Source organism: Odocoileus virginianus, chromosome 9 (genome assembly GCF_023699985.2).
Source record: "Odocoileus virginianus isolate 20LAN1187 ecotype Illinois chromosome 9, Ovbor_1.2, whole genome shotgun sequence".
NCBI classification, from domain to species: domain Eukaryota; kingdom Metazoa; phylum Chordata; class Mammalia; order Artiodactyla; family Cervidae; genus Odocoileus; species Odocoileus virginianus.
Window position 1 is genome coordinate 27,475,891 of NC_069682.1, and position 19,013 is coordinate 27,494,903.

The window sequence follows — 19,013 nt, forward strand, 5'->3', positions numbered from 1 at the left end:
CATTCCTTTTTAATTATTAGAAAGTATAACATTTAAATTTAATAAATTAAGATATTTTTACTGCAAGAAGTAATCACATTATCTGTAATGTGCCCCCTGAATGCTTCTATGTGCCCCCTGAATGCTTCTAAGTGAAAATGTAGATTTTATTTCTTTGCTGTTTAGTCCCTAAGTCATATCCAACTCTTTGTGATCCTGTGGACTGTGGCCCACCTGGTTCCTCTGTTTGTGGGATTTCCCAGGCAAGAATACTAGAGTGGGTTTCCATTTCCTTCTCCAGGGGCTCTTTCTGACCCAGGCATCTAACCCACATCTCCTGCATTGGCAGGCGGATTGTTTATCACTGAGTCACAAGGGAAGCTATAAACTTTTAATTAAATATAGAAGTCTTAAATGATGAGTTATATGAATCAACTGGGGAAAACGCTAGAATTTTTGATAGTCAAGGTTTATTCACAATCGAAACAATTTCACTTCCTTATTAAAAAACATACTTTTGTGTGTGTGACATAAAAAACACTTTTTATTTTAAGACAATTATTGATTCACATGCACTTGTCAGAAATAACACTGAAATCCCATGTGCCCTTTCCTCAGTTGCCCCCAAAGGTAACATCTTGAAAACTATAATGAATCCTATTAACAGCATATGGCCATTTTAAAAAAATGCATTTATTTACTATTTACTTGGCTGTATTGGGTTGAGTGGTAGAGAGCAGGATTTTTCATCACCACACAGGGACTTTCTCACTGTGGTGCCTGGGTTTAGTTGCTCCACAGCATGTGGGATCTTGGTTTCCCCACCAGGGATCGAACCCAGGTTCCCTGCATTGCAAGGAGGATTCTTAACTACTGAACCATCAGGGAAGTTCCAGGACACTGCCCTTTGATTCCTATTTGATTTGGGGACATCTTCAGCTTTACTTTAATTAAGTGACATTAACACTTTTTTCCTAGTAAATCAAAATTGCTTTTGTTTTGGCCTGCCAATGTAGGGAGGGCTTCCCTGGTGGCTCAGATGGTAAAGACTCTGCCTGTGATGCAGGAGACCCAGGTTCAATCCCTGGGTCAGGAAGATCCCCTGGAGAAGGAAATGGCAACCCACTCCAGTATTCTTGCCTGGAGAATTCCATGGACAGAGGAGGCTGGCAGGCTACAGCCCAAAGGGTCACAGAGTCGGACATGACCGAGTGACTAACAATGCGTTCCCTGCATTGAAAGGTGGATTCTTTACCACTAGACTACCAGGGAAGTCCCAGGATACTGCCCTTTGATTTCTATTTGATTTGTGATATCTTCAGCTTTACTTCATCGAATCACATTAACATTTTTTTTTTCTAGTAAATCAAAATTACTTTTGTTTTGACCATTTTAAAGATGCCTCTGAGTCACGGGGAGCTATAAAAACAGGTTCAGCAAAGGTATTGATGGAACCAGCCTGTCTGAATCCTTTGCCCACAAGACGGAGGCAAGTAAATACAACCGGAACCACCCAGAGATGAGTTAACTTCGAACAAAAACATTTCCCGCTACTTTTGCTGAAAGATGAAACAGCCCAGGCAATGTCTTAGGGTGTGTCACTTGACACCAATGACAAAGAACTGACCCAAACCACAGGCTAGCCCAAAGGGTAGCTAAGCTCAAGAATTTCAGGCAGCACATTTTGGGTAGTAGTTGGAAGTGTATACTTTCTCCAGGGAAGCTTTAAATAAACACCTGTATTCCATTAGATAAAATGGACAAGTTTATTTATTTAAACTTACGGTCTAGCTGACAGCTTCAAGTCAGGAATGCACATGTTATCTTCTCCACAGTCGACCAGGATGTGAGCCTGAGTTGTGCAAACATGTATCAGAAAGAATCTGAGAAAACCCACATCCCATCCTTTTTCTTGAAAATTATGAATGATCCCACAAGTTAAGCCAAAGCTTTCCTTGCACTCTGCATGAGTCCGCCCGGCTAGAAAACTCTGTGTTTGGCAATGACCTTCCCATATAGGTTAGTTTACTTAACAGCCTGATTCCAATTCAATCTGAAATGTCTGTAAAGAATGCTACTCTGGCAGTGTTTTGAGGATTACAGGCTGTATTGCTTCTATTACAGTCACATTTTGAACAAATTAAATCTTGGTTGCACAAGGGGAAGGGCTTCCGAAAACACAGGGATACAGTGTTTCAAGAAACGTGTTCAGAAAATCTCCCAAATGTTACAAACATGTGTGCAGGAATGAAAACAAAATGGGATGGATTTTGTCTGAAGGTCATGGGAGCAGTGCCCAAGGCCTGCCTGAGATTATGCCATCCGAGATGGTCCAGGACCTACCTGTTCAGTAACAACATTGTCCCTGTAGTAGTTCAATATTGGTTTCACCTCCAGACCTTCTTGAAAAGTGGATTCATCCAAACTGTAATTCACACTGATGTTGATTGGAGATAATTTGTCTCGGAATTCAGTCTCATCCTAGAGAAAATAATCACAAACTCAAGAAAAGCTCTGTAAAATGGCTACAAGATGTTAGCTGGTGAAAGGCAGGCAACATTTGAGTTCGCTCAATGAAAGTGAATGATGAAGTAATTACCACCCCAGTAGGCTTAGGCACATGCTGATGGATGTAGCACAGAAGAGCCAGCCTCATGAATCTATATTCAGAGATGGGATCATTTAGAGCTGTGCCTTTGATGAAATACATGCTTCCAGTGGCAATCTTTAGGTTCTCCAGATCTTCAACAACTCACATGAATGGGTCAAATCACATAGTTAAAAGCTTATGTTCGTGCTCAGACATGTCTGTCTCTTTGTGACCCCATGGACTGTAGCCTGCCAAGCTCCTCTGCCCATAGGATTTCCCAGGCAAGAATATTGGAGTGGGTTGCCATTTCCTTCTCCAGGGCATCTTCCCAACCCAAGGATGGAACCCGGGTTTCCTACATTATAGGCGGACTCTTCACCACTGAGCCACCACAGAAGCTCTATATGTAAAAAATAGATGCACAGTCAAAGTCCCGGAGAGTTTCATGAACTGGGATTTTTATTTTGATGAGGTCGGCAGAATTTATAAGCCCACTTGTGCTCAGAGGAAGAAAACCTCTTGATTCTCTTCCTTTCTCCTCATTTCTTTAAAGTCCTCATTTGTATGAATTTCAAAACACCTTCAGCACATCTGAAGTTCCCTTAGGAAAGAACCAGAGCTTTCCTGGGAGTGAGGTGGTAGCTCCAGCAATAAGGTCTGGGCACACAGGAGCTCCCAAACTGTGGAGTGGGCATGCCAGCCTTCAGATGCATGCCAGCATCAGTCATAAGGAGACACAAGGGTCACGCTGGCTTTTCATTCCAGAATGTGCTTTTTAAAGTTAACTTTTATTGGAGTATAGTTGTTTTACAATGTTGTGTTAGTCTCTGCTGTATAGCAAAGTGAATCAGCGATACATATACATAGACCCCTTCTTTTTGGATATCCTCCTCATTTAGGTCACCAAAGAGGACTAAGTGGGGTTCCCTGAGCTATACAGTAGGTTCTCGTTAGTTATCTACTTTATTTGTAAACTCTGCTTTCTGTGGGTTTTCTGTTATTATGTCCCCTCAAGGAGAAGACCAACTGAAGAGAGTCTTTACCACCTTACAGCTGGTAAGAAGATGAAATAACTGTATCATACACATTTTGGCTTTTTAATTTCGTGGAGGTTTAGGAGCTATTGTAAAAATACATTTCCTTACAATCTAAATGTCCATCGACAGAGGAATGGATAAAGAAGTGGATAAATGTGGTGCGTTTATACAGTGGAATATTATGCAGCCATTAAAAAGAATGAAATCATGCCATCTGTAGTGACATGGATGACCTAGAGGTGGTCACACTGAGTGACATCAAGTCAGAGGAGAAACACCTGTGTGACATCTCTTATAGGTGGAATCTGAAAAGAAAGGATGCAAATGAACTTACTCACGAAACAGAAAGAGACTTGCAGACTCAGAGAAGGAACTAATAGTTGCCTGTACACACTGCTATATTTAAAAATGGATAACCAACAAGGACCTACTGTATAGCACAATGTTATGCTATGTTATGCTCTGCTCAATGTTCTGTGGAAGCCTGGATGGGAGGAGAGTTTGGGGGAGAATGGATACATGTATAGGTATGCCTGAGTCCCTTTGGTGTTCACCTGCGACTATCACAACATTGTTATACCCCAATACAAAATAAAAAGTCTTTAAAAAAAATACATTGCTTTAAAAATATAATTATAACTTACTTTTAAGAAAGCCTTTGACTGCCTCACCCTTTTCCTGAGTTGGCTCAGAGATGCACCTTGATAAAATCTGGCCAAACATCCTCATGTAGGATAAAAGTTCAAATAAATTGTGTCTGACTTTCGTGTTTTAGGGAGGGGGAGGAAGAAATGAAAACCACCTGAGTTAGTATTAAGACTAAGAGTATATTCAGAACAAGAAGCAGCTTAGCAGAAATTAATGCAACATTGTAAATCAACTATAATAAAAATTAAAAGGAAAAAGAAAAAGAAGCAGCTTAGGAAGTAATGGCAATACATTATTAGGTTGACTGAAGTCAGGCTCAACATTGTGTGGCCCCCAAGTTTCCTCCAATCAAGTGAAAGTAGGTGTGAGTCTATGAGAATCGCTGCTGCTTAGTCATTTCAGTCGTGTCCGACTCCGTGCACCCTATGGACTGCAGTCTGCCAGGTTCCTCTGTCCGTGGGATTCTCTAGGCAAGAGTACTAGAGTGGGTTGCCATGCCCTCCTCCAGGGGATCTTCCCTACCCAGGGATCGAACCCAGGTCTCCTGCATTGCAGGCAGATTCTTTACCATTGAGTCACCAGGGAAGCCCATGAGAACCACTGTGATGGTTTAAATGGAGAAAAATGATTGGAGTTTGGATTTAAATGTGAGAGACCAGAAAGGTTTGATTCTGGAATACTTACTCGAAGGTAAACGATAAAATCCTGGCACTGGGGGGATTTCTGCCCCTTTATCATGAGAGGGAAGACGAGATGTGACTGATGGTTATCAAGGAAGAGCGTACGTTTAATGGCTCCTTTCTGTTTCAGGGTGTCTAACTGCACTTCAGCGGTCAGGCCTAAAGGACAGAAAGATGTAAAGCAAATATAATCCAGAAAGGAAAAGTATTCAGTGAATGCAATGCTTTAACAGAGAGAATTCCTATTTCGACTTGCTTATTCAGGAAACATTTTTGCCATAGTTGGGATCAAAAATAATACATGAGCTGTGTAGATTTGATAAAATACTCCCCAAACTTAAAAATTTGCTTTATGATGGTTTTACACAAAAAGTCATTTTTTCCCCATAATTGTATCTGTTTTTACAGACAACACCAATTATTCAAGGAATATTTAGGTAGAAGTTCCCATATATATATAATAGAAATTTTTGTGTGAATAAAGAGCTCTTTTAGAGTTTCATATGGTCTATGCAGTGAAGTGCTTGAGGTTAGTCGCTCATTACATCTGACTCTTTGCAACCCCACGGACTGTAGCCTGCCAGGCTCCTTTGTCCATGGGATTTTCCAGGCAAGAATACTGGAGTGGGTTGCAATTTCCTCCTCCAGGGGATCTTCCTGACCCAGGAATCAAACCTGCACCTCTGCATTGCAGGTGAATTCTTTACTCACTGAGCCATAGGGGAAATCCACTTACTAGTGAATTTTCTTAATATGGTAGAGGAGTAGAAAATGAAAATATGCTCACCTATTGTGTTTGCAATGTTCTGGCCTGCCACAGATGCGCACACTTTTAAAGAAAAGCTAGAGAAAATAATAGTCAATAGTTTTCTGGTTAATAAACTTAACAGTCTGAAGCAGCAATCTTTCTTTTCCTCACCCCAGATAAGCAAATCTGTTATTTTTCCTCTATACTTCTCTTAGTACACACACAATTAAACAAATAAATATGCACATATTTATTTATTTATATACATATATATCTCACAAGTCTAATAAATTAAGAAAGGTGATATTATTACATAGGAAGGTAATACTTGGAAATATTACTAAAGGTCAACTAATTTAATCAGTGGATTCATTAATCAATTACTTGCTATCTTTGTTCAAGAAATACATATAAATATCTTCCATGTGCCAGGAAGTAAAGAATTGGGCAGAATAGTAAGAGAGCAGCTAGTGATACAGCCTGGAGGTGACCCCAATTTGAGGAATCTGAAGGAATCTGGCATGTCTGGTGCATTAGAGCAGGACCAGGAAGATAAAGAAAGTGAGGCATGGTCAATCAGCAGGGAACAGGACTTTGAAAATCACATTAAAGAATTTGGATTAAGAGGTGCCAACTTGTAGGTAAAAAATAAGCTACAAGGACATATTGTACAACATGGGAAACATAGCCACTGTTTTATAATAACTATAAATGAATTGCGAATCACTATACTGTATACCTGTGATTTATATAACATTATACATCCACTACACTTCAATTAAAAAAAAAAAGAATTTGTACTTAATTCTGAGAGGCATGGAGCATCACAGTATAATGAACCAGAATCTACTTTCCTTGGAAGCAGATGGGGACTCGGCAGCTACTTGCCAGGGTTGGGATATAATTTGAGACAGAGATACAAGAAGAGGAAGGGAAAAAGAAAGAAAACGGGGAGAGGAGAATGGCTGTCTCAGGCTCTGTAGGCACAATGATACTGTGTGTAAGGACAATAGAGGATGGAGGGGACTTCCCTGGGGATCTAGTGGTTAAGACTGTGCGCCCAGCGCAGGGGGCCTCGGTTCGATCCCTGGTCGGGGAACTAAGATCCCACATGCTGCCTGGCATGGCCAAAAGAAAAGAGAAGATAGATAGGCAAGAGAGATCTTTATAGTTTTTCCTTGAACGTGTCTTAAACCCAACCCAGGGAGGGGCCTGCTGTGGCTTGTAGGATGGCCTGCACTTGGATCTGGCCATGGAGGGAATGAGGACTGGCCAGTGGTCTCTGCCTGCCTGTTGCTTGTGCTAAACTCTCTAGGGAAGAATGTCAAGCTCTAAGAGCCAGCATTCATGAGGGGGCTTTTTCACATTTCTAAGGAAATGAAAATACTTCAGTATGATTTAATGACAGCCTTAACATTTTTTATTAGTAAATACTATAGTATGATTTGAACATTTCTACAGAATCCAAAAGGAGTAAATAATCCCTTGTCGTGCTTTAATTATGTGTCAGCTTCCTGTGTCAAATATAATGAAGATGTGTCACATCTGGGATTCATCGAGCTCCCGTGACCTCCGTCAATGTCTCCCTTCAGGGTAAATAATTTGCCACATACCATTAAGCCAAACGTTTCCCGAGCCGTCTCTGCTATTTCAAGTGTTTGTACCACTTCCCCAGAGAAATCACAAATTCCAGCCCACTTCTACTTCAGTTGGAATTACTCAAGAAAGACGAATAGTGAATCACATCTTTAAATTCTGTAGCAGGTCTGGCTTTCAAAGCTGGAATTTTTTTCTGTGTCTGACTTTTTTTGGAAGTACTTGGTTATGTGTTAAAATTGTCCATTGGCTTTTTCTTTCCTCTGTTCATCCTTACACCAAATAGACAAAACTCATTAGCTTGTATAAGATAAATTCCTATTTGTAATAAAATGATCTATATGTAGCTTGAAATAATTTTACGTACACTATTTTGTTTAACACAAGAAACAGAAAAACTTTTGCAAAATAAAGTTATGAATGTGAACATTATCTCCTCTTTGGGAGAAGAACTTGATTGAGAAATGATGTTATCAGCCGAAGGGTTACTTTTGATTTACGAATTGTGTGTGTGTGTGTGTGTGTGTGTGTGTGCTCAGTCACATCCCACTCTTTTGTGACCCCATGGACCAGAGTCTGCTAAGTTCCTCTGTCCATGGGGTTTACCAGGCAAGAGTACTGGAGCGGGTTGCCATTTCCTTTTCCAGGGAATCTTCCCAACCCTGGGACTGAACCTGAGTCTCTGTGTCTCCTACATTACACTAGTGCCACGTGGGAAGCTGCATCAGCGTTACTCTAAACTTCTTAGTTCCCCCTCTGTTACCTTTATATCATTAAGTGGACGATTTTAGCTTTTTCATACTGAATTATTGATAACAGCCATCCAATGTGAACATTTTGTTTACAGATGTTTTTAAGCCAAAAAAAAAAAAAAAAAGAGTTGCCAAGTTATAACTTTCACAGCACTCTGTTCTGATGGAAAAAGAAAACCTCACTGAAATATTCATTCTGAATTGAGAAAAATATTTCTCTTCTCTATAAACACACACATATACAGCATATGTGTATTGTTTTTTGGCCACACAGCATGTAGGATCTTAGTTCCCCGAACAGGGATCGAACTTACATCCCCTGCAGTGGAAATGTGTATAGTCTTAACCACTGGACTGCCAGGAAGTCCCCACCATATGTTTTATGAAACAGATTATTAAGTACACTTACAGGTCTTCATCTAATTACAATAAACACTGGAGTTGTCAGGGAAAGCTGTGAATTATTATTAGAATTAAAATTTTAAACTGTTGGGCTATATTTCTGGTGTGTCAGAAAGCAGGACAGTATATCACAAATCCTTTAACACTAGTCCTAACCTGATGCAATAATGGTTGGAATAATGATTCTGTGACATAATGGTGTTCATAGGCACATATGGAGGAGGAAGAATGAAATAAATGTGAAATGGGACTTAAAAATACAAAGCACTTCAGTTTTCAGTTGAGCTAATTCAATACTCTTTCAATGATAGCTGATAATAGATTTTACATAAAGTTAGGTGTAACTGGAAAGTTTTTTTCAAATTTGAAAAGAGGACAGTTTATGAACATCTGTAAAATATTTTTTTATTAATTTTACTTTTTCTCATTCAATAACAATTATATGAATATTTATAGGCTGGCTTTATTTTGTTTTCTCACTTAGAAATACAAGTAGCAGAAACTTTGTAAGCCTACATAGCTGTTTGAAAGGCACAGAAATTCACACTGAGGGAAATGGAGAACTTTTCCCAGTTAGAGCTTGACTTAATAGCTTTCATATGTACAATATAAAATTATATCAAATACAGACAAAAATCACAGAAAAGAAAATCAACAAATACCTTCCAATCATTTTGGAAATACTGAACTAAATTCCTATAATAAATCTTAGAAAGTATTCGAGAAACACATTTGAGACTGAACCCACTGTTAATTTCGCATCTTCTAATACTCTCATGTGAAAATGAAACATCTTTCACAAAATGGATGCAACAGAATCAAATAAATGTTATTTGCCCACATAACAAATTGTATTTTATCTAAGTAATCTGATTTAATGCAATAAGAGTTCATGAAAAAAAAATTCTTGTTAAAAAGTAATATTCTTTCCACAAGACCAAACAGATCCTATGATCCGTTGAAAACACCAAAACTTAAAAAAAAAATTCAAAAACCAAAAAATCCTTAGAAAAGACAATCTAGTTGATAGGAAGAGTTTACACCAGAGTGTGCCCTACACAATATGCTTTAAAGAACTCGGTCTAGAAGTCCATTCAGTCATGAACGTGCAGAGGACGTGGGGACACATGCTCAAGTAGCACTCATTCTTTCCTTTCATGTTCATTTCATCCAGGGTTCAGAGAGATGCTGGCTTTTTCAGATATTTTCTCAGATCAGGTTTTCATTATAATATTTTATGGTTTCATACCCTTTTAAAGTGTGCCCAGGGCATTTCCCAGTTACTTTCAGAAGCTGGTTAAGGGGAAGACAGTCCTCCCCAAATTGAGAGGTCCCAGCAAAGGAAGTTCTTCAAGGAATTTTTCAGGGTCCTCCACAACCCTTATCCTCCACCCTTAAAGGCTCTGATTCCAGTATGAATCCCTGTCCAGAGGCTATGAGCAACATGCTGAAACTGGCTAGGAATACATTCTATAACAGCGGTCCCCAACTTTTTTGGCACAAGGGACTGATTTCATGGAAGACAATTTTTCCATAGACCAGGGGTTGGGGGAGATGGTTTCAGGATGATTCGAGTGCTTTACCTTTACTGTGAACTTTACTTCTAATCTAATGCTGACTCTGGTTTGACAGGAGGTACTGGTCCACAGTCTGGAGGTTGGGTACCCCTGTTCTAAGGGTCTAGGCTGTGTTCTGCATTCTGACTTTCTCAGGAACTGACCGTATCATCTGAGTTATGCCATATCATCTAGAAAATGGGGGAAAATCTCAAACACTCCAAATATTTGTTGATTTTTCAGAGTGTGTGTGTGCTCAGTCGTGGCCGACTCTTTGTGACCCCGTGCACTATAAACCACCAGGCTCCTCTGTCCATGGGATTCTCCAGGCAAGAATACTGGAGTGGGTTGCCATTTCCTCCTAAAGGGAATCTTCCCAACCCAAGGATTGAACTCTCCAACCCAGAGATTGGGGTTTCCCTTGAAGCTCAATCTGTAAAGAATCTGTCTACAACACAGGTCGAGACCCAGGTTCGATTCCTGGGTTGGGACAATCCTCTGGAGAAGGAAATGAGTATTCTTCCCTGGAGAATCCCATGGACAGAGGAGCCTGGTGGGCTATATAGTCCATGGGGTCATAAGAGTCGGACATGATTTTGTGACTAAACCACCACCACCCAGGGATTAAGATGTCTCTGGCATCTCCTGCATTGCAAGTGGATTCTTTACCACTAGCGCCACCTGGGAAGCCCTGGATGTTGCACAGAACTTTAAAAAGTGGGTTTGTTGCCGCAGACTAGTGACCACACGTGTGAGAAGTATGGAGCGACTGGAGATGTTTACTGTGTCCTATCCTGTGTAGATGGTAGGGGCTGAGGAACTATTGGCATCTATAGTAAAGAGGGTCTTATGTGGTACCTGTATTTTAGAGACCAAAAAGTCATGATCCTTGGGATGGGGAGTAGCTTTTTTTGTATTTCTTGATCTCAGTTTGGACAGTGGTTTTGGCTGTGTTCCAGTTTTGTTCTAATGTCAGAGGATGAGTCAGGGTGATGGTATGGTTGAATTGTGTGGAGATGTTACCAATGGGATACCCCAGGGGGTGTCTGCTTTCAAAGCAGAGAGGTATGTTAATAGCCTCTGTTAAACTGGTTATAACATGCTCAGGTTGTGGGTTTGATAAGTGGCCAGGAATGAGTTCTATACATTCTTTTAAAATCTGGAGAAAGAAGGATCCTATATAGTCAGGCCCAAAAGTTGTGGTTCTGGGGTCAAGCTGGGCAATTGCATAGGCTGAGACACTGGGCCAAGCTCATATCTATATCAGAGAATATTACCCTAAAGCATTACCCAAAAGGACAGACTTCTGACCCTGGAGGACCTAACATACCGAGAAGCAAAGTGGCAGTTCCTTGAGCTGTGTTACACTCAGGTTCTATTTCTTGGTCCTTTCAGGTGACTGGCCAGATTCAGAAGGAAAATTCTCAGAAGATGTCTAAGCTGTGTTCTCCTACAGTACAGGCTAAGGAACCATAATTTTACTGCTGTTTCTGATGATGAGATCATGGCCCCCAAAATATAGCTGAGGACACAAAAATCTCTATACCATTTACCTTCCATCTCATTGTACACGTGAAGTTATAAAACTTACATATGTCTTTAGCACAGAAAGTGAGTAATCTGACCCAAGTTTGACTATTTTTTAAAAAAGACAATACATATGTCTGGAAAGTGTCTATAAGCATATGCAAATACAAGCATCAAGACTTTTTTAAAATTATATTTTCAGTTTGTTTAATGTTGATTTTAGTATGCCAAGATTCTAAAAGAACTCCAAGATTTGCTTGGCTGGGAATTTTCTCAGGTTAGTTTTGCTTCTCATCTCATGTGGCGCCTATAGATGGAGACATACCCTTCACATAAATTGACAGCGAAAGATCAGCATTGTGTCAATTACTTTTTTTTAATAGACTAACTCCTGGCTACTTGGATATGGTGCCCAGACCTGCAGCATCAGCACCACCTTGGGGCATCTTCAGAAACGTAGTCTTAGGTCCCTTCCCAGATTTATGGTCCCCAAAATGCAGGTTCACGAGATTCCCAGGTGATCTGAGTTCACACAAGAGGGCAAGAAGCACTAGAAACTCACCAGGCCACAGGTGCCACTGATTCTGGAATCAGGCAGGTTTTGTTTTCCAGATTGATGATCACTGGCTGCAGGATAAGTTGGGCCCCCACCGTCACAACAGGCCTCGCTCTGCAGGGAGGAGATGCACGGCTTTAACCAGTCCCGTGAGCAGCAGGCAGAAGCCACTGCCAACATTTCCAGCCCTGGTGCCAAGAGTTCCCCTGACTGCGTGAATAGGTGGGCTCCAGACTCAACCAGCTATCTTCAGACACCTCTGGTTGCTCATGAATATTATGGAGCTGTGAGACCGTGGAGCAAAGCCGCATTCATGGACCTGCTCTGTCTATGGAGTGCTCATGGTATTTTGGTGACATGGCTATGAAATACTCCCCTGGGATCTACTAGTCTATCCACATTCACATCTGAATATGAAGAAATACATCATCCTACAGTCACTTGCATCACATCTGTAAGTACTTGAATTTATTTTATTTATTTGGAGGTGCCAGGTCTTAGTTGTGGCATATGGGATCTAGTTCCCTGACTAGGGATTGAACCTGGGTTCCCTGAATTGGTAGCGTGGTGTCTTAGCCACTGGACCACCAGGGAAATCCCTGGATAGGGACTTTTAAATGGTTTTTGCTTTGTTATATTTTTTACTTTAAAAAAAAATTTACTTACTTTTAATTGAAGGATAATGGCTTTACAATGTTGTGTTGGCTTCTGCCATATATCATCATGAATCAAGTCATAGGTATGTACGTGTCCCCTCCTCTTGAGCCTACCTCCCACCCCCCCACCCCATCCCACTCTCTAGGTTGTCACGGAGCACCAGTTTGAGCTCCCTGACTCATAGAGCGAATTCCCTACAGCCTATTATACAGAGTGAAGTAAGTCACATAAAAACAAGTATCATATATAAACGCATGTATATGGACTCTAGATAGATGGCACTGATGAACCTATTTGCAGGGTAGCAATGGAGATGCAGACAGAGAGAATATACTTGACACAGCGGGAAGGAGAAGGTGGGACAAATGGAGAGAGTAATATGCAAACATACACACTACCATATGTAAAACAGATAGCCAGTGGGGATTTTTAAATGTTGATTGGCAATTTTCTAGCCAAGCTTCGCAGATTGACCTAAACCCATGAGGGTGGGTGGACTCATTCTGCGCTTCACACAGAGCAATGTTCTCAATCCTGATTGCACAACAGAAGCAGCCAACAGCTTTAAAACAGAAACCAGGCCCAGGCCTACTACAAATCAACTGAATCAGAACCCCTGGGGGTCAAGGTCAGGCACTGAAATGTCAAACACACCCTCCAGGTGATTCTGTTATGCAGCCAAGCTGGAGGAGAGGGACTAATACAGAGTAAACTCAATTCCAACCACCCAGGTGAGGATAAACCAGACAAGAAAGTAAATCACTGGGAAAGGGAACGGGGCAAATTTTTAAAGCTTGGTGCCAAGACAGGAGAGCTGGGGGCCAGATTTCCAGATGACAATGTGAGATGATGCCATGCTGCTTAAGTTTTCCTCTGACATGTGGGAGGGCTGGGCCATGGGGCAATGTGTTGTTTAGGGCACTGCTTTAAAGGATTTCATGATTACCATAATGGCGCTTAATGGGAATTTTCCTAAACTCCTTTACACTATTTATCTGTATTCTGTTAAGTGATTTTTATTTTCAATATTGTGTGAGCTCCAGTCCTTGGAAAAGCAGGTTAGACAGGATTAGACACACAAGACATTTATTAAGGTAAATACCTATGAAGGAAAAAGGGGAGGGAGGAGGCTAGGAGTCAGAGTGTGATGTAGGTCTGATCCCTGGGAATGAACAAGGAAACCTGGGAAAGAAGCTCCAGCTGGGACCCTCGGGGAGGAGGGTCTTGAGCCAAAGCTGCCTGTTTGTGGAGCTCCAGATGGGCCTATGTTTGGCGCTACTGGGTCCAGTAATCAGCTGGGAGCCGTTTACGGGAGACAGGGCCTTGTTGCAAATGTAGATTCAGAGCACAGCGGCCGGACCACGAGCCGACTGCACTCCATCAGCTCCGAGTGCTGCTGCTTCAGGGCCACACACACAGCCCCAAGCCTTCCTGCACTTGCAGCATTTCAGTCACCTGATTCTCCACTCGCTGAAATGGAGAGTGGCTGGTATACATCAGCCCTCTGAGGATGTCTTAGTACTGATGGAGATAATCTTACCTCCTTGAGGAAACCAACTTTAGAATCCCTTGGGGAGCTGGACCTAGGTTTGTCCTATGTGCCCAGATCACCTGGGTCAGCTCTCTGCCTTTCGATATCCTAACCTGGTGTCTTACATTCCTGTAACACTTTTTTAAACAAGAAAACAGAATCTAAATTTTCGATCACTGCCTACTGGTTAACTTATTATTCTATGTATTTCACATGCAGAGTCTCAATCTTTTTAACAAAATAACTTTATAATGTGAGTATTATGCCCATTTGACATATGAAAAAAAATCTGAGGCTCAGAAAGTTATAGAAACTTGCCCAAGATTAGAAACGGGTGAGTGTCTGGAATGGCCAGGTTTTTCTTTTTTTTAAAGCAACACAAATTTATTGACACCAAGGGATCAGGAGAAGCATGTTTTATCTGAAAGCTCTAAGGAAGGATTCATTCAGGTTGTCTACTAGCTTCTGACAGTTCTTCACTTGGGGCAGCCTAACTCCAGTCTTCACATGGTCTTCTCCTTGTATGCATGTCTGTCACAGTTCATTCTTTTTATAAGAACAACAGTCAAATTGGATCAGAGGTGCAATGGTTAGGTATTTTAACCAGATCATCTGTCATATTTGAATTGTTCAATGCTTGCTTTTGGAGACTACCGATTCTTGGGTAGTATTTCTAGTCCCTAATTTAGTGTCCACACTTGACTACAGAGGCCAGGGTCCATAATAACATTCCCCCACCCCACCTTCCTTATGTATAAGCACATTTCAATGCATTTCCAAAGCAAAGAGAAGTATTTAAATGGAGGGCCATCCAAAAAGTGTGTCATTTTGTAAGTTCCACTAAGATTCATATCTTACTTGACATTATGTTAGTAGAGGCTGGAAATTTGGTCATGAGATATGAGAACAAAAACAGAAAGGTTGAAAGAAAAGGAAAAATACTGAGGGGAAAATATTCCTCCAAACTTTAAAAAGAGCATCTAAATGTTTTCCAAAATAAATAATTGGGATATACTCTTTAAGACAAAACTAAAAGAGGAAATGCATCTGAAACAACTAGAAGAACATGTCCATCAATGAAGACATAAAATGTGGTATACATATTCAACAGAATACTATTCAGCACAAAAAGGGAAATCTTGCCTTTTGTGACAACACAGAAGGACCTTGAGAGTATCATGCTAAGTGAAAAATTCAGAAAAAGACAAATATCATACAATCTCACTTACATGTACAATCTAAAAACAAAACTCAAAACCACAAGATGAACATACAGATACAGGGAACAGATTGGTGGTTGCCAGAGACAGAAGCGAGAGGGGGTGATGGAAATGAGTGAAAGTGGTCAAAAGTACAAATGTCTAGTTATAAGTAAGTCATGGGGATTTATTATTTATAAAATAAGTCATACAGCATGAAGCTTATAGTTAATAATACTGTGTTATTTTTATATATACAGTATATTGAAAAGTTGCTAAGACAGTAGATCTTACAAGTTCTTATCACAGGCCAAAAAAAGTTGTAACCATGTGGTGATAGATGTAATTAATGAGACTTATCATGGTAATCATTTTGCAATATATACAAATATTGAATGTCATACACCTGAAGTTAATATGTTATAATTGAAAAAAAGAACATTTGCAGACCATCAACCACATACCTGTAAACTGCTACTTTTCCTGTTCCAAATGCACCCACAATTAAATCTACAAAAGAAAAAAACACAAAATAAGCACAAATTTTATAGAATTGATCAAAACTCATAATTAATTATAAATAGCACAGAGAGCAACCTGACATGCCGATTGCAGAATGAGAGTCATACAAATAAGAACAGCAAATCACGGCTTTCTTAAGGCATTTTGGAAAGGATATAGGAACTTCAATGTAACTCAATATGACACATAAATCAACAGATCTCAAACCCTACTGGACTCAGGAAGGCCAGCCTTCTAGAAATGCTTCAGATATTTGTCATAATGCCATGTCCTCCAGACCCAAGGCACACACCTTAAATCATAAGGGGAGTGTCTCTATTTCTGCTTTGTAAATAAGATCATAGTGGTGACCTGAATAGGAAGGAAGTCCAAAAGGGAAGGGATATATGTATATGTATGTCTGATTCACTTTGCTGTACAGTAGAAACTAACATAAGATTGTAAAGCAACTATACTCCAATGAAAAACTAATTTAAAAAGAAAAAAGGGCTTCCCTGGTGGTCCAGTGGCTAAGACTGCACTCCCAATGCAGGTGGCCTGGGTTCAATCTCTGGTCTGGGAACTAGATCCCACATGCTGCAACTAAATAAATAAATAGAAAAAAAGGGGGAGGGAAGCATATGCTAAGTGCCTACTATGTACCAGGCTCATCACACATATTGTTTTATCATCCCCCTATGAGCAACAATCCTACAAGGCAAGTGTTTCACCAGTGAAGTGGAGCATTTTGGCTGCCATCTTAGCTCAGCCTTTTGCTCTTACAAACATGTGGGTGGCAAGTATGGTTTTGGCACAGTGACTGGTAGTATATGAAATAACTGACATATCATTATGGCAGTCTCTCCTTATTAATAGTTTTGCTTCTTTGGTTTCAGTTGCCTGTGGTCAACCACAGTCTGAAAATATTAAGTGGAAAATTCCAGAAATAACTCATCATCAAACTTTTCAATTGCACGCTGTTCTGAGCAGCGTGATGAAATCTCACGCCATCCTGCCTGGGATGTGAATGACCTCTTGGTCCAGCATGTCCTATCTGTAGTCGCTTAGTAGCCAACTTGGTGTCTCAGTGCTTCTTCAAGTGACACTTATTTTACTTAATAATGGCTCTAAAGTGCGAGAGGAGTGATGCTAGGGACTTCCTTGGTGTTCCAGTGGTTAATACTCCACTCTTCCAATGCAGGGGGTGTGGGTTCGATCCCTGGTCAGGGGAACTAAGATCCTGCATACTGCAGCGTATGACCAAAAAACATTTAAAAGGAGTGATGCTAGCAATTAAAATGTGCTGAAGAGAAGCCCTAAGTGATTCCTTTAAGTGAAAAGGGGAACATTCTCCACTTAGTAATAAACAAAAGCCTACACTAAAGTCGCTAAGATCTACAGTAAGAACAAATCTTGTATATGCGAAACTGTGAAGAAGGAAAAAAAACTCATGCTAGTTTTGTGGTCACACCACAAGCTGCAAAAGTTAAAAACCACAGCAGGTGAGAAGTAAGTAGCTAAGATTGAAAAGACATTGAATTTGTACAATAAGATGTTTTGAGTGAGAGAGAGACCAGATTCACATAACCTTTATTATAGTATACAGTTATAATTGTTCTACTTTATTCTTAGTTATTGTTGTTAATCTCTGTACCTAATTAATAAATTCATCTTAATGTATAGGGAGAAAACACAGTATCTAAGGGTTCAGTACTCTACGAGGTTTCAGGCATCCACTGAGAGTCCTGGAACATGTGCCCCCAGGGATAAGCAGGGAGACTATAATAATATTAAATAACAACAACAACAATGCTAATAATAACACATATTGAACACTTATTCTAGGACAGGAATCCTTTTAATGAATTTACTTTAACTGATTCCCAGCAAGTTAAGAAGTCTTTATTATTAGCACAATGTTGCAGAAGAGGAACTTGCTTTTTGTTTTTATTTATTTTGTTGGAGGAGAGTTGCTTTACCAAGTTGTGCCAGTTTCTGCTGCAAAACAAAGTGAACCAGCTGTATGTATACACATATCCCCTCTTTCTGGATTCCCTTCCCACTAAGTCAGCTCAGAGTATTGAGTAGAATGCCATGTGCTATACAATAGGTTCTTATTAGTCTTCTATTTTATACACAGAGTATATACATATCAATCCCAATCTTCCAATCCACTCCTCCCCCCTACCTTCCCCCCTTGGTATCTGTACGTTTGTTCTCTCCATCTGTGTTTTGGCAGAAGAGGAACTTGAGGCTTAGGGAGGAGACTCGCGTATAAATTCACTGATGAGTCGCAGAGAGTCAGACATGATTGAGATAATTTCATTTTCACACACATACATAAGAGGTGAAGCTGGGTTACAGCAGGACTGGGCAACAGAGAAATCTTAGACTCTTTGAGGAGTAATGTTTACAACAATCTCAGTGACTGGCTAATACACAGGCAGAACTCTCCATTTTTCTTAATCTCATGTATGATGCTTATTTTTTGTCAAGAGGTACAGCCAAATGAAAATGAAAATTATCATGGCTGTATCTGCAAAGTAAAATGTAGATGCAGAAATGGGAAAATTGGACTTGGCAGAATTAACAGCCACAGAAGAAAACTTACAATAGCTGAAACCATAATTGGTTAATTCCAGTAGAACTGAGGTGAAAAATGAAAAGAAAAAAAGATGGGGAAACTTCTTTGGCCATGCCATATGGAAAATCAATCAAGGAATTAAATTGGTTTGATGGAGTTTGTACAGGAAAATGATTTGTAGCCACATGCCCTTGGCATTCACCTTTCCAGACAAAGGAATGGTCAGACTGCAAGCAACTAAGATTCTTCTCTAGGGGCTTCTCTTGGCTGGGCCAGGGCATTACACTCAGCCCATGATGGATGGGGACTGGATGGATAGCTAGGTCCACGAGCTAGCAAGGCTTCTTTCTTAGGGTGACTATAAGGCATGTACTTCCTGTCTCCAGACTTCCCCAGTGAGACAAAGCCCTAGTTGCCCACCCAGTCAGCCTCGTGATAATAATCTTTCCTTTTTACATCTCTCTTCCCTA

General features: G+C 40.4%; 1 protein-coding gene across 2 annotated transcripts in view; it reads right to left on the reverse strand.

Moving 5' to 3' along the window:
• Nucleotides 1-19,013, reverse strand: part of ITGA8 (integrin subunit alpha 8) — a 190,197-nt gene that overhangs the window by 82,428 nt on the left and 88,756 nt on the right. For both annotated transcript variants that reach the window (XM_020881335.2, XM_020881336.2), the window contains exons 14-19: nucleotides 15,923-15,968; nucleotides 12,078-12,185; nucleotides 5,722-5,777; nucleotides 4,939-5,093; nucleotides 2,323-2,460; nucleotides 1,764-1,831 (exon numbers count right to left, since the gene is read on the reverse strand). In XM_020881335.2, the coding sequence (XP_020736994.2) occupies nucleotides 1,764-1,831; nucleotides 2,323-2,460; nucleotides 4,939-5,093; nucleotides 5,722-5,777; nucleotides 12,078-12,185; nucleotides 15,923-15,968 (571 nt within the window). The remainder of the gene's footprint in view (nucleotides 1-1,763; nucleotides 1,832-2,322; nucleotides 2,461-4,938; nucleotides 5,094-5,721; nucleotides 5,778-12,077; nucleotides 12,186-15,922; nucleotides 15,969-19,013) is intronic.